The sequence below is a fragment of the Xyrauchen texanus genome, chromosome 29 (assembly GCF_025860055.1).
Source record: "Xyrauchen texanus isolate HMW12.3.18 chromosome 29, RBS_HiC_50CHRs, whole genome shotgun sequence".
In the NCBI taxonomy this organism is placed as follows: Eukaryota; Metazoa; Chordata; class Actinopteri; order Cypriniformes; family Catostomidae; genus Xyrauchen; species Xyrauchen texanus.
In genome coordinates this window covers 14,952,019-14,978,385 of record NC_068304.1, presented here as the reverse complement: position 1 = coordinate 14,978,385, position 26,367 = coordinate 14,952,019, and the positions used below count along the sequence as shown (strand labels likewise).

Genomic DNA, 26,367 nt, shown 5'->3' with positions numbered 1-26,367 from the left:
GCCTGCTATTTACTCTAATAGGATTGTTAAGGGTAAATGTTACTTTGTACAACCTTCATATTGCATTCCTTCAAAAGCGATGGGAAATTTACTCAGAATTGCTGTCCGGCGGCTGAACACCAGGATTGTTACATTTTAGACCATACATGGAACAGCAATTTCCGCGTGTGTAGTAAGAGGATTTTAGCATTTTCATATGTTTCAGTGTGGATGAGCAACTTTTGGAAAATGTTTGAAAACGGCAGTCTAGACGGAGAACATTTCGAAAATGAAAAGTTTTTTTTTTTTCAATGTATCTGGATTAATGTGGATGTACCCTTAGTTTTTTCAATGTTTTAATGGTTTTACTTTTCTCAGAGCTGTCTAGAGTTATCACTATAATAACATTTTTAAAGGGGACCTATTGTACAAAATTCACTTTTAAGTGGTGTTTGAACATAAATGTGTGTACACAACCACCCTACAATGATAAAAATCCACCCAGTCCTTTTTTTTAATCCCCATTAATCATAAGCACTGTATCAGAACAAGCCGTTCGCAGATTCCCACGACTGTTGACGGACACTGCCGACATTCATGTTTGTTTGTGTGTGCTGTTCCATTATAGTGCATAGCGAACATTGTAACAGTATTTGTGTGTGTGTTGTTCCATTATAGCGCATAGCGAACATGGTAACAGTATTTGTGTGTGTGTTGTTCCATTATAGTGCATAGCGAACATTGTAACAGTATTTGTGTGTGTGTTGTTCCATTATAGCGCATAGCGAACATGGTAACAGTATTTGTTTGTGTGTTGTTCCGTTATAGCGCATAGCGAACGTTGTAACAGCATTTGTGTGTGTGTGTGTCTGTGTGTGTCTGTGTGTGTCTGTGTGTGTGTGTGTGTGTGTGTGTGTGTGTGTGTGTGTGTGTGTGTGTGTGTGTGCTGCTCATCCATCGTTGCAAAAAAAAGTATTTATTTAAAAAAAAAAAAAAAAACTTTTATCAAATAACCAGTCTCTCCCTCATCAGTGTCTGACTCCGGTTCAAACATATAGGGCTGAAGACCACTATTTTGACTGTCAGTCATATTGCTTATGATGTCTAGTTATCCAAAGCAGAGATGTCAAAACTCCGCCCTTTTCTGGATATGGGGTGGGGAGCACCAGCTCATTTGCATTTAAAGACACACCCAAAATTGGTATTTTCAACATGTAATTATAAATGATCTGTAGGGTACTTTGAGCTGAAACGTCACAGACACATTCTGGGGATGCCAAAGATTTAAATTACATCTTGTGAAAAGGGGCATAGTAGGTGCCCTTTAAATGTAATGAAGTTTAAGTAAATTTCAACTTCTATAATATACTGTGTATCAAAAAGTTAAATTCATAGTTTTTTTACTTTTATTTTGTTAATAAAATTTGTCTTAATGCATTTTAATTTAGTTTGTTTTTCCAAACGTAAACGTTTAAAATTTAACTTCTGTATAGTCGTTAGTTGAACGGCTCAACTGTGCCATTATTTGAATGAGGTTTTTTTCTTGCTAGTCTATTATTGTGGTATCATCGATTTCAGGTAACACATGAAAATGTACATCTCGGTCAAACAATTGCTTCCTGTCTAAGGGTTCGTTTTCTGCTATGTTTTTTAATTGTCTTTCTATGCAACCATATTTTACAATTGTTCCACGTATTGCTGTTTTTCAGCATTACATGCAGAACATCTAGTTTTTGAGGACATAAACTTTTAAAAATGTGGCTAAAAACACCTGCGTTCTGTTCTATTCATTGCACTGCATCTAGCTTTTTTAGCGCAAGAACACTTTTGGTCTGAACAGCGAGTGTTGCAAAGTAGGCTAAACTTAACGTCAGTTAGTCAAAAGTCTGCTTTGCGAGTCTCCCCAACCAAACAGGACATAAAACTGCCTATACTTTCCTCATACTTTTCACAACTCTGACCTTTTGTAGATTACAATGCTTCCACCAATAATCAATAGTTAATTCCCTACTTTAATTGTAGCTGTCAGGCCTAGCGCAATTGCTCAGAATCATGGGTCCGTTGCTTCCCCTGTTGTCTTAAAAAGATTCTAATGTATTCTCAGGTTTTCTAGAACGCCTGCTGACTGAGAACTTGTTCTGCGTATTTGTGTTTGTGTACATCATGTCTTGTTTTTTCTTAATCTTTGTTAGTTTTTTTCTTTAACAGTGTATACTAACTAAGGGCAAGTCAATAAAGTGTTTATTTACATACCTTCAATGCTTTTTGGTCCTTTGGCATAGCATTTCAGTGAATACATCTGTGTTTTCCCCATCATGGGGACCCAGTGAGCAACCTCAGCCCAGATTATTTTATTTAAATCATTGAAGATCACACACCACGGCTTCCTTTGATCTGTTAAGAAGTGTATCATCCCTTATGAACTGAATTAGCCTTCTGGAGGGAAACATTCCTTTGGGGCCGTTGCATCAGAAACCTTCCATGCAAACTACAGCCAGTAAAATAACAGGTCTGGTGCTACTCTAAAATTTGTCCATCTAAAACAAGCAGAAATGTAAACAGAGTTCCAGCCCAGTAAGTGGCCCATACTACCCCATGTGTCTTATTATACATCCATGGACAACAGTGGACTGTGCTGCTCAGACTGTACATATTTCTGTACAGTATTTAGTTTGGTTGGCGTTTTATAGTCAAGCTGCCTTTTGAGGTTTTACTGTACCATAAATTATAATGCTGCTTGACTGCCACAGTGATTGTGGCCTGGACTGCCCTCCTTTCAGGGGTCTAATCGTCAATGACTCCTTGTAATCAGCTTCTCAGTGGTTCTCAGTCACCTTTGATTGAGGAGAAGGCAGATGGATTTTTTCCTAGAGAGTTCAAGCTGATGAGCAGAGCTTAATGTTTGAGTGTTGCAGTTAGGTTTCGAACAAGGCTTATAAGACACACACACACACACACACACACACACACACACACACACACACACACACACACACACACACACACACAAAAACAACATTAAAATAATTTTCATGCAAAATTGCATACTGTTGGTGGTTTCATTTCTTGCCATCTAACAGCTGTCCTCTCACCTTTTCCCCTTCGTCTTCTTAGTTGTGGCTGCTAAGGAAAGCATCACTATTACTATAGATTAAAATCAAATCATTCATTCATATCAAGGGAATTGATTTTTAACAGTGACTTCTAAACCCGTAAAAACAGGCCTACTTGTGAGCACCAAGGTTGTTAATCTATGGTTAATGCTTCTGTTGAAGCCATCAGTCTGCATTATTTCAAAAATCCTGTTTAATAAGCATTTATGATAAATGACTACACTACCTATGATCTTGCAGAGAATAATCCACCAATCAGAGAATTTGCATTTATCTGAATATTTTGTAATAATCTTAATATATATATATATATATATATATATATATATATATATATATATATATATATATATATATATATATATATATATATATATATATATTGTTTGTTTACTTAAAATCAACTATTTTAAAGCAGAAGTTTATTTATTTATTTTTTCAATTTTAGTTATGCTATTCACAATGCTTTATGGGATTGTAGTTCATTCCCGCAAGTACAGTCTTGTACCTTTTATTGTTGTTGTGTGATTTTCAAATATTTTCCCCCTTTATATGAAAGTTTTTATGATTCACTTCTAATCTGGTTGGTTTGGTTCATGGCTTAGAACTCTTTTATTAAGGTTTGTTGTTTTTTTTTATTCCCAAGGAAGAAATAAATGGGAAAATACTTGCAGAAACAAAGATGGATAAAAAACTCTTTTGTTTTACATTTACATTTATTCATTTAGCAGTCCCTTTTATCCAAAGCGACTTACAAATAAGGAGAACTACAGAAGCAAATCAACCAAGGGAGGAAGTAGTTACACAAGTGCTGTAATACAAGTTTCAAAATTATTTAGAGAAGTACGCCTAGCGAGGAGGATGAGATTTATTTATTATATATTTATTAATTTTAATAAGACTAAGACTTTTTTAAATAAAGAATTTTAAGTGCACTAAAGGGATTGGGTCAAGTCTTCACAAAGAGCTGTATCTTTAGATGCTTTATGAAGGATGTTAGAGAACTAGCTGCTCAGGTGGAGCTTGGCAGGTCATTCCACCAGTGAGAAACCGTTGAAGTGAAAGTCCTGGACAGTGATATATTTGCTTCTTTGAGATGGCACTACGAGGCGTTGTTCACCCTCAGAACGCAATCCCCTGGTGGACACATAGATCCATATTATACCCATACCGTAATTTGATGAAGACAGGCAAGACGTGCGCTCTTGGACTCATTGAAGACCAACCGTGCTGCCGCATTCTGGATCAATTGCTGAGGATTTACTGTACATGCAGGAAGGCCTGCCAGGAGACCATTGCAGTAGTCCAGCCTGGATAGCACAAGCACCTGGACGAGGAGTTGTGTGGCATGCTCATATAGGAAGGGCCTGATTTTCCTGATGTTGTACAGAGCAATTCTGCACAATCGGGCAGTCCTTGCGATGTGGTCTGTGAACATTTAAGACATTTAGATAATGTCAGATATCTCTGCTAGTTCGCCCTTAAATAAAAGTTCTGTTGTTGTTCCAAACCCTTATGACTTTCTTCGGTTGAACCCAAACAGCAGAATGTTTGGGACTCACAGTCTCAGTCACCATTCAATTCCATTGCATCCTTTTCCATACAATTAAAGTGAATGGTGATTCACATTAATTGTATGGAACATTTCATTTTGTGTTTTTCATTGGCAAACACCACTTCAGAAATTTTCTTAAGGAAATGTATGCCATCCACTTCAAACTCAACTCTTTCTTTCTTTATCAAATACTGGCTGTATATAATTTCACAAGAATAGAAGAGAAGAAAGTCCTATACTGTCATTGCTGGAATATTGGTTGGTTATGATGCTCAATCACAAAGTGCCACTGTTACATCTATTACATTGTGTCAAAGCTTTTAGTGTCATTTAAGTACTCCCTCTTCATGAAGAGTATGACATTTAAGGCATAATTAGCTTATTAGGACGGTCTCATGCACTCAGAGTCATATCCTAATGCTTGTTATACAATTCATCTGAATGAGTAATAGCCATCTAACCAAAACAATGACTCAAAGCCGTCTGAACAATGTTTACTATTGTTACACACCTTCACATCACTTTAATTGCATTTCTATATTGGAGTCTCTTACTCTATACATTGTATTTTATCTATAAGGCTCAGAGTTTGATAAAAGAAGTTGGTGAGGTCCTTAATTGTTGAGGTAAAAAAAAAAGTGAAAACGTTACTGCATCTGGTTGATTGTTTAAAGTTATTGTGTGCATTTTTTGGGGTGGGTGTTAAACTACTTTATCTTATCCCAACTTCAAATGCTGAGACCACAATAAGTATGCCATTTGTAACTGCAATTGCCAACATACTTTAAACAGTTCTTCCCAGTGTAATTGTTTTTATCGCTCTGTCAGTACCAGTAGAATTGAGGGAATTTTTTTGTGAAAGTATGAGCTCCACCATGGCCCATTAAGAGTCTAGCATTTCCATAATGGTCAGAAAAATAAATGAGAGGAGAACTTAAAGTGGTTCCTCTTTAAAGGCCTACCTAAAGGGATAGTAAAAATTCTCACTCATGCTTTTCCAAACCTTTATGATTTATTTTCTTTTATGAAACCTCAGTCACCATTCATTTTCATAACATCTATGTTTCCATACAATGAATGGTGACTAAGGCTAACATTCTGCCTAACATCTCCTTTTGTGTTCCACTGAAGAAAGTAAGTCATACAGGTTTGCAACAACAGGAGTAAATATGATTTTTTCTTTTGATTGTAGTCTAGATGCAAATCAGGGTATCTCAGGGATAGAAATGATGTAATTATATTCTGTCTAAAACAGTTTCAACATGGTACTTTTTTGCACACAAAGGAATACAAAAAGCTGTTTCTCTTGAGAATAGAATTAATTTATGTCAATCAATTCATGCATCTCTTTAGAGCTCAGCTGACTGTTATTGAACTTTGACCTCTGACCTTTGGGTCCCACAGGTGATGAAAACCTACCATATGTATCACACGGAGAGCATCAGTGCTGAGAGTAAGCTGAAAGAGGCAGAGAAGCAGGAGGAGAAACAGATTGGACGCACTGGTGATCCGGTCTTTCACATCCGGCTAGAGGACAGACCCCAGAGACGGAGCTCTGTCAAGAAGATTGAGAAGATGAAGGAGAAGGTAAATGACTAAGAAAAAGACTTAGATTAGAATCTTTAGTTCATAACAACTAAACCATGAAACCCTTGAAAGTTGATGAGGACTCGAAAGCAACTATCGAAAAGAACTCAAACATCATGTTGTGTTGTTTTCCATAAATATGAATATAAAATGTATATAGCATGATGTGATTGAAAATGCCCTTCTCGGTAAATTGCATGACAACTCAAAATATGTCTGGATCATATTTTAAAATATAAAAAATATATTTAGCATAAAGAAAATGAAGCAAATTTCTGAAGAATATACATCAGTGAATCTCACAAAGAAATGTGAAGAAATATAATTTGCCTAATGGAATTGAAGCCTATTTTAGGACCTTTTTTTAAGATGTCTATGGGAAATCTTAGACAATAGGCAATAAAGTATGACCCAGACATTTCTAAATGAGATTCACCCATCTTCATGTTCTTAATTGATGTGAGAAATGGTCTTTTACAAATATTTCATATATTTTGTTTTATAATTGTGATTTAATATGAATAAAGTTCATTCCACTAGTTGTGGAGCTGTGCTTTAATGCATTAGATCTTTTTTTTTATGGAATCCATCCCTGAGCCCTGTTTTCCCAGAGTATAGGCCATGCTGTATGCTCATATTTGATCTGTTTTCTGTTAAAGCCCATGACAAATGATTTAACAGATGTGGAATTGTTTTCTCCATTGATGCTTTCTAGAATGAGGCATTGAGGAATGGTTAAAATATGGAAGTTCAAATGAGTCACTGTCTGTGGTTCAGTTACTCTAGTTAGATGACCAACATGGATCTGTATGTTAGTACTAAGAAACAGGAAATGAGCTAAACTTGATCTGTAAGCCTATTTTAAACAGTGGGGTAAGAGATTAGAGATTCATTACATTTAAACTTAAAGTTTTTGTATAAAAAAAAAAAAAAGAAAGAAATGTCATGATGTATAATGAATGAGAATTACGTTTGTACAAAAGTTCAGATTTCCTTGTTTCCATTGAAACGCACAAGATCCTCAATTAAACATTCCCAGATCAGGCTGGAATAACATGGATCATCAGGTTTTGCATAAACTTGTGGAGTCCATGACAGCTTTAATGCATGATGTCATTAAAGCAGAGGGAAACATACCAAATACCAAGAAATTCATGTTAATTTTTCAGTTCAGCTTTTCACTGAATTTGTTATGCTGATACTATAATTTGTAAAATTAGAATAATGCAAAATAAAAGCATTTTCACTTGGGGTCTCAGACTTTTGAACCCCACTGTAGTTGTGCCCTGTAGTTTAGTGCCATCTTTATACAGTACTTCCCGTTCTTTGCCATTTAAATGCTTGTATGATTTCACAAGAGATCTTCAAAGAACAGACTTTGTGATAATGGCATGCTTGTGTGCTCAAAGTGTTTTGCTAGTTATATTTCAACCAGTTTTCTTATATTGTTTGTTCCATTTCTGCACTCTCTTTCTCTCATCAGAGACAAGCCAAGCACTCGGAGAACAAGCTGAAGTCGATCAAATCTCGGAACGAATACCTGCTGACGCTCGAAGCTACTAATGCTACAATCTTCAAATATTACATTCACGACTTGTCAGACTTAATAGACGTAAGTACCAGAGGAAAAAAAGTAGGTGCAGGGATTCTTCATTAGACGAAGAAACTTTGTGTGACAAGTAGGACAGATATAAATAGAATTTCAAACTGACCTCAAGTCTGCTGGGAAGGCTAAATATGACAAAGACGTCTGCCGTTTTCACGGATTTGTTGGAGGAAGCCCGGCTGAATGTGCTTCTTTGTCTACTTGCCTGCTTTGATCGAAGGGAATGTATAGACTCCAACCGAGAGCTCTGTCAACACTGCATTCAAGTTTAAGGTCTTAAGAATCCAAATGCAGGTGTGTCTGACAGGAATGAGAAGTTTTTAAAAGTATACTGGAGTTTCTTTATTGCACTTTTTCTCCAAACAACCATTCAAACCTGTTATAGGATGACACTCTATGATGTTATTGTTGAATAGATTGGTCTGAGATAGAATGATGAGTTTACAATGGGCAGCTGCCTTCTAAGGGAGCAGCCTAACTAAGATATAACCTCATAAGTGACAGATCAGGAAGGCTTTAAATAGGCAGCTCATTAAGTTTTGGAGTAGAGCTGTAGTCCCTGTGAAACTGGGCACAGTATGTGGAATGGATCGGCTTTCGTATAGAAGAAGCAAAGGTAATAGTGGTGGTTTAGACATGTGGGTAGAGATATACAGCACCACACCACTGACCCCATATTGAGCTGTGCCAGGTTTTCTACTGTGCGTTGAAATCATGCCCCTTTTTAAAATGTTTTCTATCATTCCAGCTGGCCCAAAGTGATGAAATTTAAGACATTTAAAAAAGAAAGTTGGTGTTTTAATGCCATGTACTGTCAGAGAAGTATATACTGTATTTTTCTTAGAGTGGACTCTTGTCCTACTTCCATACTTTTTATATAAGTGTCTATACCTTGACATAGCGAAAACCTTGTATTTAGCATGAAAGGAGAGGACATTACACTTGGCCTAAACACCCACTTTTCTGTGAATCACACTGCTTGAAAAACACTTAGATTATCCAGTGTCTGTTATAATGTACTTACTTTTACATTTCACTCAGTGCTGCTGCTTGATCAGTATCGTACATCCGAGCCTGAATTTTGTCTTAGCCTGTCAGCATCATTTATTTATAATGGTGAGCATCCAGCAATATTATTTTCATCTACGAAACTAAAGCTTCTCTGCAGGGGGTTGAGAGGAGTGTTTGAGCGATGTGCTTGCGTAGTCAGTTTTTTTAAATGTTGCATTGAAGGTGAAAGAATTTGATATGGTCTAATTGTTATCTCATCCCGAGTCCTTTTTCCACTGTGTCCAATTGCTGCTATCAAATGGATACCTCCACATGTCTAGGGATCAAAAATTAAAAGGAATTGAATGATACTGGCTCTGATTCCATTTCCACTTAAAAAAAATCTAAATTAGAGTTAGTTATATTAGTTTCCTTCCATGTCTATTAGCTTTGAGGCCATCTATACTTTTTCTAGTGTAATCCTAAAAGTTGACTAAATCTAACTTTTTGCCAATTTTCCCTGTATATTTTGCAGGTACACATTTGAAATTGACAATCTTTCACTTCCAGGAAACAGACCAAACATATTGATGACTCGTCTTGCACTACACAGATTTTGTCCAATCAGATGCTCTCTAGAATGAGAATGTTCCACCCATTAAAGTCACCCATATCCTACTAGCAATTAGCAAATAATGGTTCATCATAACTAAACCGAGTGGTTATTATAAAAAGGTACACACCCTTCAATATGTCTTGATTAAATAGGAAATACATTACACAGGAAAGAAACTGAGCTTGTCAGATGATTCTGGTTCCTTTAATGATTATTTTAGTACTTTTGTGCTAGAGAAAGTATGACTGAATAAGAAACGGTGTTTGCTCTCTGCTGTGTGCTGTGTCACCAAGAGAGAGAGAGATGTAGGCAGAGAGACAGTCAGACAGACAGAGATGAGCTGGAACAGCTGTTTACTTCACTGTCTACCCCGTTTTGTGCTGTCTCACCAGAATTGGAGAAACCTACATTGATGGAGAGACTGAAAGTGTGCCCAAGAGAGAGCCAAAGACACTGCAAAAAATAATTTTCTTAATTAGCATTTTTGTTTACATTTTTGTATTTGTTTACTACTAGTTTATTACTTATAAGTTTATTAGGTGCTCTAGTTACAAATCAAATAGGGAAATGGAAAATGCACACAGCAGTTACACTTGGTCTCAGGAGGTTAAGAGAGCAAGAAATATGAACACATCACATTGAAGTTTTTCTTTATTCTTCACTCAGACCCAAAAAGAAGTTTGAAATGACTGAGCAACGACATACTGTTTCAAACATTTAGACACACTATGGGAGGTGTTTAGAGTTCATATTAACATTTATATGAGGGGTGGCTGTGGCTCAGTTGGTAGAGCGGGTCGGCCACTAATCACAGGAGTGGTGGTTTGAATTCCGGCCCACATGACTCCACATGCCGAAGTGTCCTTGGGCAAGACACTGAACCCCAAGTTGCTCCCAATGGCAGGCTAGTGCCTTGCATGGCAGCTCTGCCGCCATTGTTGTATGAATGGGTGAATGTGTCACAGTGTAAAGTGCTTTGAATACCGTTAAGGTTAAAAAGGCGCTATATAAGTGCAGACCATTTACCATTTTACCATTTACATTTAAATATGAGGGCACTCAAGACTACACATCAACTAATATGACAATAACTGTGTTATCAATGACTTCATGCTTCATTCTATGATTAGAATTCACAGAAGATCAGAAAAAGAAGCTGTTTAACTACTCGATGATTTAACGTAATAAAACGTGCACTAGACTAGATAATGTGTCATTTGTAATGTTTACCTTTTGCATTCATTCATGTGCTAGTACGTTGTATTTTATGATGACACTGGCACTTAAGGGTGTAGATTTGGCTTGAAAGGGCAGCATGAATCATTTACACGTTTCCATTGATCATGGTATATAAATATTGGTGGGGGGGGGGTTGAACTTGCTTGTTTTGATTATTGGGGGGTTACCTCCCCATCCTACCTTTTTATACACCCACCAAAGATGGGTGTATAAAAGAGTGTTAATGAGAACAAAACAGACAAAAGAATGATTGTAGGCCATATCTTTCTTGGGCAGATGTGTGAATGGCTTTCGCTGCAGACACCACATGAAGTAGCATATAAAACAAAAAAGTGACTGGGCACTTGGAGTATTTGAGTAGGTTTGATTCCTATTGTAGATTAATTAAACAAAAATAAATCACATGACATGTTCTTTGAATATGTCTTTAAACAAACGATCATACAGATGTAGGTACATTTGCATCAGCTTGCTAATTACTCTGCACGCCGGTGTGTTCATGTTGACTGATCGTAACTGACTGAAAGGGAATTAGCTGTCACCTCAAAGTAGGTGGAGCTCCAGGCCACACCTATTAATAATGTGAACTAACAGAAGGTGTTTAGCAGCTGGTTCAAAGTTTTCCTGAAAGTTCATACTGATGATGAGCTACCACCAAAATTAACTAAAAAACACCATATTTTCATTTAATTGACTTCACACCCATTCGTACTTCGATTTATTATGAATTATGCTGGGGCCTCAAGTAGGAACGTTTTAGAAGGAACTGAAGGCAGCATATGTAATAGAGAGATTATAAAATATCTTTTATTTTATTAGGGTACAGTAAGTAACTAATAGGTGACACTTTTCTTTGCCTCTCTGCCCATATAGTGCTGTGATCTAGGGTACCATGCCTCTCTGAACCGGGCTTTGCGCACCTACCTCTCGGCCGAATATAACCTGGAGACATCCCGTCATGAAGGCCTGGACATCATTGAGAACGCCGTGGACAGTCTGGACCCCCGTAGTGACCGGCAGCGTTTCATGGAAATGTACCCTACTGCATTCTGCCCACCTGTGAAATTTGAGTTCCAACCACATATGGGAGATGAGGTCAGATTTAAACAAAGCCATACCACCACGCCCACGTACCTGTACATATGTGTACACACACATATACAGTACAGTTGAATCCAAAAGTCTGAGTAGTGAAAATACTTCTGTTTTGTATTTTAATATACATTTAATACACGTTATGAGCTTAGCAATTTTTTGTTTTAGATTTTTCAAAATTGTGTAAAAATGTACTCTGTTAAAATTAATCCCAGATTTTACAGTGTGGTCTCAGACTTTTAAACCCCACTGTATACACACGCACACATGCGACTCACAAAATAGCAACCACGTTGACACCTAGTGCGTTGGTTCTGCTGCATCTTAATACTGAGAGGAGGGTCTGCAGGTAGATTTATTTCCTTAAACATTGTCACCTCACATTCCATACCTAAAAGCAGACAAAACAATGATATGCAAGTGCACCTCCCATGCTGCTGGCCCATCCATTAACCTGAACATTAATCTTGTTTTAGCCCGTGCTGAAGTGTATGAGGTCATACAGGATACAGAGTGGAAAAAAGCATGTTAATGAAATTCTGAATTAGATGTGGTCATGATTGCTTCATATCCCTATTTTATTATGACTCAGCTGCCAGCCTGCTGTTTACGAGTTTTGGAGCATATCATATTGCATTTCTCACCCTTGTGTCATTTTTTTAGAGAGTGCTTATTGGATTAATGCTCCCTAATTAGCCATTTTGTCACTGATATCACGTCTGCGCGTGCTTTACAACCTGTTTTTGTGGTTGTGCCTGCACTCTCGGTCAGTAAAAACCAATGGGGTTTTGCTTTGTAAGGGCCGATTATAATGTGCAAACCAGGTGTTGTTGAAGTTATTTGTTTCAATCTGGGGTGAGATTCCTCCTTTTGGAAACTCTGTTCTATTATAGTAGATTCTTGAATGTTGCAGTCATCTTTCTCTTACCTAATTGGATGTTGTTAAAAATGACCTTATCTACTTTCTAAATGCACATTCCTGATATTATTTTTCACAGTTCATCAGTGCAAATTATTCCAGTGTTTGTCTTCGTAATCTTTTATCAAAATGTAATAACTTGCTCTGCCTTTGAAACAAACCCCTCCCTTCTAACCACTTTGCTCCACTTTTCATGATCCTATCAATTTGTAATACTGTATGTAACCCCCCCCCCCCACCACCACCCCTTCTGTGTTGTAATATCCCTTTTGTTCATAATATGTCAGAGTTAAATCGGTTGGAATGATGTTTCATGTTGATTTCCACTCTCAAATGTATTGACCGATCTGCAGAGACTGAGTATTAGAGTGGAGCTCTCTTGTAATTTGAGGTCTTGTTTTTTAGGTGTGTCAGATCACGGCCCAACCTCCCATACAGGCCGAACTCCTGCTGAGATTCCAGCAGCTGCAGTCCCGGCTGGCCACTCTCAAGATTGAAAACGAGGAGGTAAGGGACCTTTTTGGTCAAGCGTAGCCAGACTTTTGACTTGCGTCATTAGGTATGATCCACATTGCAGCTTACTCTGGGCCAGAACTGCCTACTTAGAATGGAAGAGACTGTGTAACCGACATATAAAGAGACCAACCACATTTTGCTTTGTTTTTACTTGTTATTTTGGGTAGTTCTAATAATGGCACTGCTATTCTAATAATGGTGCAAGACATCCCAGGTGTCCTTGAATGCAAAAGTTTTCCCAAAGACTTTTCAGGATAGTCAGCATGCAGCTTTGGGTAAAAAGAGTCTGCTAAATAACAATTCTATCAGATGATGACCACGGCTGAAGAGCATAATTGAATTTGAGTTAGACAAAGTCCAGGAACACACTTCCCATATCTTCTTATTGCATTTGAGTGAGACAGCTTTGCAGTGTTTGCTTAACTGAGTTGGCAAGAGCTGATCGTGAAAGAGGCTTTGAGAGACTTACAAGAAATAATTTTTCTCTCCCTGCAGAGTTTTCACTGTCCTCTAGATAACCCAAGTGACGCACAGGCTTCTCTCAATATCAACATCTCTTTTATTCTTCTCTTAGACATTGGGTGTCTTTTTTACGTTTTATTATCTGTGCCTCTTCCAAGGCTGCAACATTTGAATCAGTAGTTAAAGCACTCACTCGGTCAGGAGGATTGGGGAGTCTTTCATAGTTTCTCGCCATTTTCATGTCCATCATAGATGAACGAGAGTCTTAAATCTGCCCTAATCTTATCTGGTTCCAGTTATTTTACTGCCCTGTGCGGATTCTTTTCCACTTTTAACAGAGGGTTGTGAGCAGAGAGAGAGAGAGAGAGAGAGATTATTTGATACACAGACACAATCAGAATATTTTACTGCCAATGCCCTCAAGTTCACATGATGTGGACCATTTATTATCTCTACAGCACAGATTTAGCTTGTGTTGTCATATAGGTTAGAACGAAGCCTCAAAGCGATGTGCAGTATTTTGATACAGCATTGAAAATATTCAATCTACAGCGCATGTTGTTGGGTGAATCTTATGACAACATATGGAGGTTACATTTCACTCCAGGATCAAAACAAAATGCTGCTTGTTATATTTTATTTTATTATATATTTATTATTCACATTATTCTCAATTGTGATTCTTATTACAGAATACATTTCTTAAAGGGATAGTGCACCTAAAAATGAAAATTCTCTCATCATTTACTCATCCTCATACCATCCCAGATGTGTATAACTTTCTTCTGCAGAACACAAATTAAGATTTTTAGAAGAATATTTCAGTATTGTTGGCCAAATTGCTGGCCAAAATTGTAACACTCCATAAAGCACATAAAGGCAGCATAAAAGTAATCCATATGACTTCAGTGTTTAAATCCATATCTTTTGAAGTGATATGATGGGTGTAGGTGATAAATAGACCAATATATTTGTACTATTTTGCTAGAAATTTTTCTCCATTCCCAGTAGGGGGGTGGTATGCATGAAGAATGTAAATGACCAAAAACACAAGAATAATGTGTATGTGAAAGTTAAAGTGGAGATTGAGCAGGGAGGAGAATTTATAGTAAAAATAGGACTTAAATATTGATCTGCTTCTCACCCACACCTATCACATCACTTCTAAAGATATGGATTTAAACAATGTAGTCTTATGTATTACTTAAATTCTGACGCATGTGATTTTTGGAGCTTTAAAATTTTGGCACCCATTCACTTGCATTGTATGGACCAAAAGAGCTGAGAAATTCTTCTAGCAATCTTAATTTGAGTTCAGCAGACGAAAGAAAGTCATACACATCTGGGATTGCATGAGAGTGAGTAAATGATTAGAGAATTTTTATTTTGGGGTGAACTATTCCTTTGAATAGTTTTTTACTACGCTAATGAGAGTTAGATGGGGAAATTTTCATGAAAATAATGTCACAATGCAGTAATTTGTTCTAATTAAATAGTCCAAGAAAGAAGATTAATTAATTAATTTCCTCCCCACTTTGGAATGCCCGATTCCCAAAGCGCTCTAGGTCCTCATGGTGGTGTAGTGACTTGCCTCAATCCGGGTGGTGGAGGACGAATCTCAGTTGCCTCTGCGTCTGAGACCTTCAAGCCTCGTATCTTATCACGTGGCTTGTTGATATTGCGGAAATGTAGTATGTGTGGAGGCCCACGATATTCTCCGCGGCATCCACGCACAACTCGCCACGCGCCCCACTGAGAGCGAACTACACTATAGCGACCACAAGGAGATTACCCCATGTGACTCTACCCTCCCTAGCAACCGAGCCAATTTGGTTGCTTAGGAGAACTGGCTGGAGTCACTCAGCACACCTTGGATTCGAACTCGCGACTCCAGGGGTGGTAGTCAGCGTCAACACTCTCTAAGCTACCCAGGCCCCAAGATTCATTTTCTTTATGCAAAAGCTAATTTTTTATTTGAATAAAATATACACAAAAGGCTAAAAACCTTTATCTTACACAATATATTTACTCTAATTTCACATAAAAATCTATGAAGACCATGTGCATTATCCATTGACAAGGCTTCGGGAGCTAGATTTAGGAACTGACATAAGAAGGAAGTATCCTTGAGTATCAGCCAAACAGCATGGTTGTATGCCAATACTGATAATCTCCAAATATCGCCCGATTAATAGCACTGATTGAGATATTGGTTTATGACTAGTACAGTCCATTGTTACTTAGAATACAAAGCCTATGAATGATGAGTTTTTATATTGACTGGACTACTAACCAGGATGAAAGGAAGGGAAAGTTAAGTGGATATGAGGTCAGGGCACTTCCTGGTTCAAACATGTGATATCAACCTCAAGGTCTGTTTAAGAGCCTCACAGGATACAGAATACAGTGTTGATACACACCAAAGTCAAGTTTTTTTGTGCAGCTGTTTCCTTGAACCTTCACTGCTTTAGAGGACAAAAGAAATGAACTGTTAAATACTTTATGCTTTATACTAATACAGCTATAAAGCACTCATCCTCCTGATAGGCTTTGCCACACACACGGGAAGAAAAAGTATATTTTTGCAATCTCATGCATTAATTTCTCTTCAGAAATTATCCAGCTGTCATCCCCTCCATTTTCCATTTCTCCTCTAGAGCTCATAATTGAATAATGTAAATAGAGATTAGGATGAGATTGGAGTTGTTGGAGGAATATTGGCAGTGTTACCTCTTGTTCTCCCTTATCTTTCTCCTATTCTCCCTACCTCCTCTCTCTCTTCAATGAAAATTCAGTTTTCATCAGACATTAAACCCTACTGCATTGCACAGTTCACTGTAGGAAGTGTCTGTTTGTGCAGAAAAACCTTTGGGAGGCACATCAAAAAGCTTTTGTGAAAGCCTTGTGAATCACTGATTGTATGATTGCGGCCTTCTCGGCTGCCTTTGTACTGATTATTGGGCCCTTCTTTTAGTGCTAACACTTGATTGGCACAGCACTGCAAATGTGCTAAAACATATTTTTGCAGTGCCTTTAATTACCCTGAGTAGCTAGTTCATCTTCTGAATTTGAGTTTACAATTATTACATTTATGGATTTGGTGGACACGTTTATCCATAGTAAATCATAGTGCATTCAATATACTTTTTTAATATACTATGTGTGTTGTTTGGAAATCTCACCCTAGACCTAGGCGTTGCTAGCTTGCCATGCTCAACCAGTTCAGCTATGGAAACACCGATCAGCTGGCCCAGAATCTGCTCACTGAATAATAATTTAATTGGTTTCATTAATAAGTCATGAACAATCATTATGTAACGCTTAGCAGATTAGTAGCTAATGTACATATACAGTATATGGAAACATAGGAAAGAATTAAAGACATTTCATTAAAGCATTATTTTTCTCCGCAAGTTCATGAAGAATAAAGTCATTGTGGCACCATGGATGGCAGCCTCTGTGTGGAGCTCTCCAATTATTTAGTAGTTTTTGTTTGTTTGTCCTGTGTTTAGTAATTTTTTCCAATCAGTTTTACCAGAGATGAACTGCTCAACATTTAGCAGCACATACCAGACAATCTTTTCCAGGTTTTGGACTATTCTGACATTTTGCTGGACATTTTAGTCAGGGACACAGCTTTGTTGTTTAAGCACGCTACGAGACGCAAGTGAGAGAAGCGAGCCGGCGCGCAGGTCAAGTTCCAACAGCGTGGTTTTCAAACAGCGCTGTAGAGTATTCATCTAGGGAATCTCCGCTCTCTTACTAACAAATCGGACGAACTACATCTCACCCATACAAACAAAGGACTTTTCAAACTCTGCTGCCTTGTGCAAACCTGGCTGAGTGAAGCCATTTGGAACAGTGCATTGCCTCTGTTGGGCTTTCAGCTGTTCTGAGTGGATCACATCGCACAGTTATCAGGGAATTCATAAGGCTGTGGAACATCAGTGAAAGTTGGTGTACAGATGTAACAAGGTATAGATGTAACATTAAAGAAGATGTGCTGTCCTAATTTGGAAGCACTCTTTATCAACTGTAAACCTTTTTACTCACCACATGAGTTGTCCTTGTTTATTCTGGTGAGTGTTCATATTCCTCCACAAGTGTGTGCGAGCATAGCGCTACAACAGCTCGCTGATAAGATCACAGACACGGAACACCAACAACATGGACTCACTTAATATTGTTCTGGGAGATTTTAATAAAGCTATTCTCACCCGTGAACTGCCAAAGTACAGACAACACATTACATGCCCCACCAATGACAGAAATACATTGGATCATCATTGTTACACAACAATAAAGATCACTTCAATAGATCACTGGAGCAGTGTGAGTTTCCACATCTATCTGTCAGTGGCTCACCAGCTTTCTGATGGATAGGCAGCATCTACTGCAATAGGGGAAATTCACTTCCAGCACATGTACGATAAGCACTGGTGCCCCCCAGGGATGTTTGCTCTCCCTACTACTCTTCTCCCTGTATACCAATGACTGCACCGCTAAGGACCCCTCTGTCAAGCTCCTGAAGTTTGCAGACGACACTACTGTTGTCTGCCTCATCCAATATGATGATGAGTCTGTATACAGAAGGGAGGTTGAATGGCTGGCTCACTGGTGCAGTCAAAACAACCTGGAGCTGAACACGCTCAAAACTGTGGAGATGATAGTGGACTTTAGGAGGAACACCCCAACATTGACCGCTCTTTCCATTTTAAACAGCACAGTGGCAGCACTGGAGTCATTCAGGTTCATGGGCTCTACCATCTCACAGGACCTGAAGTTGGAGACACACATTGACTCTGCAGAGGTTGTACTTCCTTCACCAGCTGAGAAAGTTCAACCTACCAAAGAAGCTGCTGATACAGTTCTACTCAGCAGTCATTGAGTCTGTCCTCTGCACTTACTCTCTGGTTTTGGTTCAGCTACGAAATTGGACATCAGAAGACTTCAGTGGTTATTTTGGACTACTGAGAGGATTATTGGTTGCTCCCTGCCCTCCCTTCAAGAACTGTACTCTTCCAGAGTGAGTAAAAGGGCTGTAAAAATTACTCTGGGCCCCACTCACCCAGCCCACTACCTTTTTGAACAGTTGACTTCTGGATGGCACTACAGAGCACTGAGCACCAGAACCGACAGTTCCGTTTTTTTCCCTCAGGCTATCCATCTCATGAACATTTAAAACTGCCCCATTGAGCAATAATTACATGCAATACACAGTTTAGTCTATTTATATTCATCCAACATACCCTACCTCTTCTGCCATTTAAATAGCTGTTTTTAGTTGAGTTTTAGGGTTTACGGCATTACATCATAGCAACACATTTTTTAAATTGGACAGAACTTTAAATGGAAAATATTAAGCGATTTTTATCACACTAAACTCATGTTAATACGCATAATGTTTATGTCTTGTGGCTATACTTTTGAAATATGGAGTATTTTAATGTTTATTGATTGGCCCCATTCACTTCCATTGTAAGTGCCTCACTGATTTTTTTATTAAACTTTTTAACGAAAAGGAGGGATGAGTCTAAATAATTTTTTGTTGTTGTTATCAATATGCTCTCAACTGAGCTTAACATGTAATGAGCCCAGTATATTCATTTAACAAAAGTTGAGGTATTGCCAGAATTGTATTTACAGAATTTGAAAAGTATATGACAATCATTTTGATTAATGCCATTAGCATTTTGATTGTTTCACATTTTATGTTTCAAACAATGCACTTTGAAGGTAGAACTGGAATTTGATGTATTTGTTCAGCTGAAGAATGTTAGTTACAAAAAATAAAATGGTTCTAATTTACAAAAATGTCTCAAATGAAATGAATATTTTACTAAATATATTATTTATAAAAAATATGCATTATCCTTCTTGTTATATTTTTTAGCAACTTTGTCTTTAGTATCTTTATTTTTGGCCTGCTTATCTCTAGTATTTGTGTCTTTGCCCAACTGCAGTTTAAAAAAAAATCACTGGAGGGTCTGGGCTCTTCAAGCAGTATTAGTGTTATTAAAAAAAATCCCTCTTGTTTTCACAAAGTCATTTCATTTGACTACTTTGATGCCTTTAAAACCGAGCAATTTCCCTTCCCCCTCTTCCCACCTGCTTTTGTTATGGCTCAACTGAGGTTCACTTTCCCATTACGGTGCAGCACATCATCTACAAAAACCACATCACGTCACCAAAACCAAACCAGTGATATTAAAGGCAGGAGACAATCTTAAACCTGTGATCAGCTCTTAAATGGCTTAAATTGACTTAAATGTCATGCACCATTGATTTGAGGGATGATTCAGTCCGACCCAACAGGACAATGAGAGATACAAGCTCACTGTGTATGATGAAACTGCCAAGGTTTTATGTGGCATGATACTTCATGATGGTAGTCACTGGTAGTCACTGAGTCTATGTTAGTGTTATTTTAGCCAGAGGGCAAGAAGATTGCAGTGTTCTTGCAAACCGAAACGATGTGTGTGTGTTAGAGTGAGAGCGAGAGAGACAGTGGGAAGATGTTAGTGTGAGAAAAAATTGCTCTTGCACACTGAGCATGTTCTTTCAGCTGGTGAACAAATACATCCACTAAGCAATTGCACAAGCTTTCAGCATTGTTTCCCCATCGTTTTTCTCCTCACCATTTTGTGCGTTTTTATAAATTATTATATGCCGTTTAATATGTTTTAATTAGGGCTCTCAATTGATTCAAAATGGTAATCCCAATTAAATATTCATTAATATAATTAATTTATCAGATTTATTACAGATTTATTTTCAGCATGTTATGCTGAAAAACAAGTTACATTGACAACTCTAATAAGAGTAATTTTTCATAAGGGTACTCCAGATCTTCAGGTAACCCATAGAGTTGTGTCATTGCTGAACTCCAAAGCTCATAGTGCTGGGATAAAGCGCCACAGTCCCAGACATTTATAATTTTAAGATAATGTTGCATGTCCGACACTGAAAAGCTCCAGAAATGAACCCTCAATGCCTTTAAATGAATGACGTTCCCCTTTGGCCATCCTCTCCACTCAATATAAATTGATTTCTTTGGTCTGGTGTTTTGCTCAAGACTATAGTGCACATGTCAGGTATGGATGGTCAGGGTGAAATGTTTCTCCCTGTGTGCTTAATGTGTTTTTCTAAAAAATTATACTTATACTGAAAGCCCAGTATTCCTGAAATATTCTGAAATTAAGTTGCATGGCATTATACAAAGTTATATATGTGAATCCCTACAAATGTGAAACTTGATATATGGTTTTATGTACCAGATTTCCCTTCTTTGAGTGCTGTCTGTAATCTTAATGTAAAACATGCAGAACTCCTACTGAACCAGGGCCTTGTTCCATTTCAGATCAAGAAGACCTCAGAAGCCACTCTCACTACCATTCAGGACATGGTTACCATCGAGGACTACGATGTGTCAGAATGCTTCCATCATAGCCGTTCAAATGAATCAGTCAAGTCCATAGTGTCAGAAACCTACCTCAGCAAGCCGAGCATCGCCAAGAGACGCGCCAACCAGCAGGAGACGGAACAGTTCTATTTTATGGTCTGTTTATGTATCATGAAAGTGTATTTCGATCTGGTGCTATATTCAAAGGAATAGGCTTGATATAAATAAAGTTAGGTTTTCAACTTCTGTTTTGTTTGTGATAGAAAATCCCTCGGCTGTGTGCTTAAAGTTGCTGTAAGTGATTTTAATGTTCTGAAGCTTTCACGTGACTGAGCCTTTGAATTTGCCACGCCCCCATTCCAATACCCCACCCTCTATAGGTTATTTTGAGACCAAAACGGAGCAAAAGTGCAGCATTGTTTGTTCCCGTGGCTGTCAAATTCAACAGTGGCACAATAGCAGCAAACAACTGACTAACATTATGAATCATAGCCTCAATGATCTGCTTCAAACAGGAGAACGAGAGAACTCTCAAAAATGATTGACAGGTGAAAAGCGTCAATGTTCATGGTCCGTGGACACACATTTGTTTGCTGTTTACAAAGTCTACGGCTGTCACGGAGACCAATGAAATATCTCAGGACATTTATTTAATTGATATCTTTTAGGGAATAGGAAAATATTTGCATACTTTTCCATGAAAAAAATGTTTATAGCACCTTAAGGTCGGCCTGCTGTCACATTCCTCTGGACTCATCCAGGTCTCAATCATGTCTCTTCACAGAAATTCCAAGAGTATCTGGAGGGCAGCAATCTCATTACTAAACTCCAGGCAAAGCATGATCTACTGAAGAGGACCCTCGGTGATGGTACCATTTGCCTTTGTACTGCATGGATAGAATAATTATTTTAAGAGTATATGTACTTTATGAATTATATAGTGTTTATATGTATCATAACAAATTTGGATCCAAATCCTCATGGCCAATAACTAGGAAATTATTTCATTTTGAAGAAAATTAGATTGTTGGAGCCATGGCACATTGGTTAGTGCACATGCTCCTGACACGTTGAGCCAATATTGTCCTAATATTTTCCTGTCACAGTCTTCTATATCTGTCTAAAAACAGGGAAAACAAGAACATTTACATGTTTTCTTTATTTGTGTTGTCTTGTTAACATCATTGGAGCTCTTTACTGTATAATCCCTCTTCATCATCCCATAAGCTCAGCACCCTCTGAACCCAGTGCCTCTCCATATTTTGGAGCCTGGGGCATTTCAGACTTCTATTGTGAACATTGTAGACTGAATTTTCAGGGGCCGCTGAGCTGAGTGCTGTGTGGGTGGGCTTGACAAAGCTGTCAGAAACCGTGTTCCATTCCATTAAAATCAACCATAGCCTGTTTCTTTTCAAATATTGTAGGCATTAGTCTGTTTGCTGGATTCTGACAATTAGATATTTTATTGTTTCTATCCATAAACAAGGTACTTGTTGATAAAATTCGACAGCTACAGTACCATTGCAGCAGTTTGGAAATGTAGAATTACTCTATAAAACCTAACAATGTCCTAAAGGTGTGAATGTGTGGATTTTCAGTTCTAGACAGATGGCTAACTGCATGCGCTTTACCGAGCATAAATAACACCTTCCCCAAGGACTCTAAAGAACCTGTCCTTCATCTCTCTCTCTCTCTCTCTCTCTTTCAGGTTACCGGCCTGAGTACGCAACCACAAGGTAAAATCTTTCGTTTTTTTTTTCAAAAACGCATTACATTGTCAAATAATATTCCATTATGGCAAGCTTTTTTCCAAAGATTACAAGGCGGGGGCCATACTACAGTACCTTTGCTTGAATTTTGCTATACTTATTACATATGATGATCAATTCCACGCTTCTTTTGGTTTTGACATAAGGAAAATAATTATGAGAATAAAAAGTATAATTTAATCAATATGAATCTCTTTCCTTTAACACTGGTCAAACAATTAACTGATGCACTGGAACCCAGATCACACATAATATACAGTATATCATATCATAGCCTTTGTTTTATCCATGTTGTAGGTCTGTTTAATGGTGAGGTCTATCATAATTAAGTTCACCCAAAAATGAAAAATCTCTCATTATTTACTCACCCTTATGCCATTCCAGATGTGCATGACTTTATTTCTTCTGCAGAACACAAATTAAGTTCTAACAAATTTTTAGAAGAATATTTCAGCTCTGTAGGTCCATACAAAGCATGTGAATGGTGGCCAGACCTCTGCAGGTCCAAAAAGCACATAAAGCATCATAAAAGTAATCCATATGACTCCAGTGTGAATGTTTTCTGAAGCAATCCAGTCAGTTCTCGGTGAGAAGTTACCAAAATCTAACTCTAGATTTCTAGTCTATAGGCGCAATCATGATTTCAAGCTCGATTACACTTCCTAGTGCTTGACACATGTGCAGAGCACCAGATGGAGCTAATAAATTGTAATTGAGCTTGAAATCATGATTGACAAGAAGATTGCTGATGTCAAGATTTTTAGTGAAGAAGGGGTTACATTTACACCCAAAACCAATTAGATTGCTCTTGAAGACATGGATTAAACCACTGGAGTCTTATGGATTACCTTTATGCTGCCTTTGTGCTTTTTGGACCTGCAGAGGTCTGGTCACCACTCACTTGCATTGTGAGGACCTACAGAGCTGAAATATTCTTCTAAAAATCTTAATTTCTGTTCAGTAGAACAAATAAAGTCATACACATCTGGGATGGCATGAGGGTGAGTAAATGATGAGAGAATTTACATTTTTGGGTGAACTTTCCCTTTAAAGCTTATTTATTTAGCCTCTTTATTTTAGCAATCATATATCACAAAGAAACACATATGTAACTTTTACTTTAGTGTTTATCTGATACAGATTTGAATGTTGAAGAGGTAAGAGAGATTCATGAGAGATAGAAACAGAAGAACAGATGCTTGTCTTCAATGCCATAATTCACCATATGTTCCCCAGGGTTACTCTCCACAATGCTTTGCACCAATAGCTCTCTTTAGATTTGACTTCGCTCAAAGCCTACTGGGCACAATTTGTAAGCAAATGAATAGGCACATCCCTACTGAGGAAGGAACAAGTTTGCAGTATTGTTTTACTTTTCTTTTTTTGAACACTAAAACATTAAGTTTCGGAATTGACCGTATGAATCAAACTCAGTGAAATTTACCTAAGAATATTGGAACTTGAAGGGTTGTAGAAGCTAGCAGAGCTCACGTCTGCAAGCAAATGTTTCAAGAGCTGTTGGGAACATTGCATTATGTCTGTCTGGAAAAGAAATGAATATTAACATGTATATAGGTACAACCCTATATAATCTCCCTACTATAATACCAGCAGCCAACCAACCCATCCCGAAGCCAAAAGATCTTGGACCTGGCGTTTCCATGGCCTTTGATGTGTGGTGGAAGTGAAGTTTATGAACAGGACATTGGCATGTGCAGATCACTGAGCTTAGCACGACAGGAGATCACCACTTATCCAGAATAACCTGAAATCACATGTTCACCACTCTATCTAATCTTTCTAAAAGTGTATACACTTTTCCTATAGACCGTGTATGAGATATAAGCACATTAGTGGTGCTCGCTAAGACAAGAATCACTATTACTAATGCTCGTTCTTGAGGTAAGGGGATTTCAACAAACACCTAAATCTAAACATATGCACCATTACTTTTCTTAGCAATCAAACATATGATTTTTCCTGCCAGATGATAATCTAGATACCAGAAATCATAGAGACTTGCCAATGGTCTCTTTTGATGTACAGTATTGCCTTGAAACCACCTACTGTAGTAATGAGTCATAACACCTTAGCAAATGCATGGCAACCCCCCAGAACACCCCTAGCTCCATGGCAAGTTTTGCAAGCACACTTTTTATTCAGAAAATGAAAGACTGGTTTGTTCTGTCAATTGAATGCAACCTGTAGACTTCACTTGCAGAGCTTTTGAATCTATTATAGAGTAGTAAAATCAGCCATTAGAAAATCACATGCTCAGTTTTACAGGGAATAAGGTATGTCTTTGAAGGATCTCAGGTAAGTTGTGTCATTAAAGAATAACTAGTAGACTTTTAAAGGGAGTTACAGAGTGTTTGATATTCCAGATTAAACTTGTAAACATGTCTTTATAGGCCTCCCAGTCTTCCTCCTAAACCGTTTGGCACTCACAGGTCCAGGCCACGCTCTGTATTTAACGTTAAGCTTTTTAATGGCAATTTGGAGTCATTTGTTAAGGTACTTAGAGCTATGGGTGCTGTATTACCTGCACTGAACACCGCCGCTTAAGACCATAATGATCCATAGCTACTTGCTTCTACTTGACTGATCATTATTGCTGGGGGACATCTTCAAACAGAGCAGAAACATGGGGGAGTGTGTGTGTGTTTGCGCGTGTGCGTGCATGCACATGACGTGAGATGATGGAGATAAAGTGCGCTTCAGGCATCAACATTCACACAGTTGCTTCTGGGCATCTTGAACGCTTCTTAAAGGAGTACTACCCCAAAAATAAAAATCCTGTTTCATTTAATCACCCTCTTGTCTTTTTTGTTATATGACAAAAATAAGATTGAAAAGTAGAATATACATTAATAGAATAATTGTTGGTAACACTGAAGTACAATTAGGTTCTATTCGTTAACATTAGTAAATGCAATAGGTATCATGAACTTGCAATGAACAGTCATTTTTCTATAGCATTTATTAATCTTGGTTAATGTTACTTTATGAAAATACTATTTATAATTTTTTGTTCATGTGTATACATTAATGTTAACGTGCACAACTTTTCATTTAAAAACTGCATTGGCATATGTTGAAATTAACATTAACAAAGATAAATAAGTGCCTGTTAAAGGATTGTCCATTGTAAGTTCATGTTAACTATTGTGTTAATGATGTTAACAAATCAACCTCATTGTAAAGTGTTACCAAATTGTTTTGCAGCTTTTGTCATACAACTGCAGTTCATTGTGTCTAGGGGCTGTTAAGCCCAAAAATGGATTCTGGACTCGAACACGGGCTGGGTGCAAGTGTAAGGGGACTGCAAAATTATCAGTGAACATAAACATGGCAACATAAAACTGATTGTTAAAAAGTTCCTCTTTTTGTGTTCCACGGAATATATATGGGTTTGGAAAAACATGAGGGTGAAAAAAATATTTTGAGGTAAACTATAGAACGTATTCACAGCAGCGCCATCTTTAATTTTCAATGGGAATGACACCAATGCTGAGAGGA

The 26,367-nt window shown here is 37.8% G+C and overlaps 1 protein-coding gene across 3 annotated transcripts in view; it reads left to right on the top strand.

The window, feature by feature from the left end:
* LOC127622967 (SLIT-ROBO Rho GTPase-activating protein 1-like) overlaps positions 1–26,367 on the top strand; it is a 134,255-nt gene that overhangs the window by 67,440 nt on the left and 40,448 nt on the right. For 2 of the 3 annotated variants that reach the window (XM_052097179.1, XM_052097181.1), the window contains exons 5-12: positions 6,052–6,234; positions 7,718–7,846; positions 11,559–11,780; positions 13,105–13,206; positions 21,038–21,235; positions 21,864–21,948; positions 22,788–22,815; positions 25,260–25,362. In XM_052097179.1, the coding sequence (XP_051953139.1) occupies positions 6,052–6,234; positions 7,718–7,846; positions 11,559–11,780; positions 13,105–13,206; positions 21,038–21,235; positions 21,864–21,948; positions 22,788–22,815; positions 25,260–25,362 (1,050 nt within the window). The remainder of the gene's footprint in view (positions 1–6,051; positions 6,235–7,717; positions 7,847–11,558; positions 11,781–13,104; positions 13,207–21,037; positions 21,236–21,863; positions 21,949–22,787; positions 22,816–25,259; positions 25,363–26,367) is intronic. The other variant, XM_052097180.1, reaches the window with a different exon arrangement.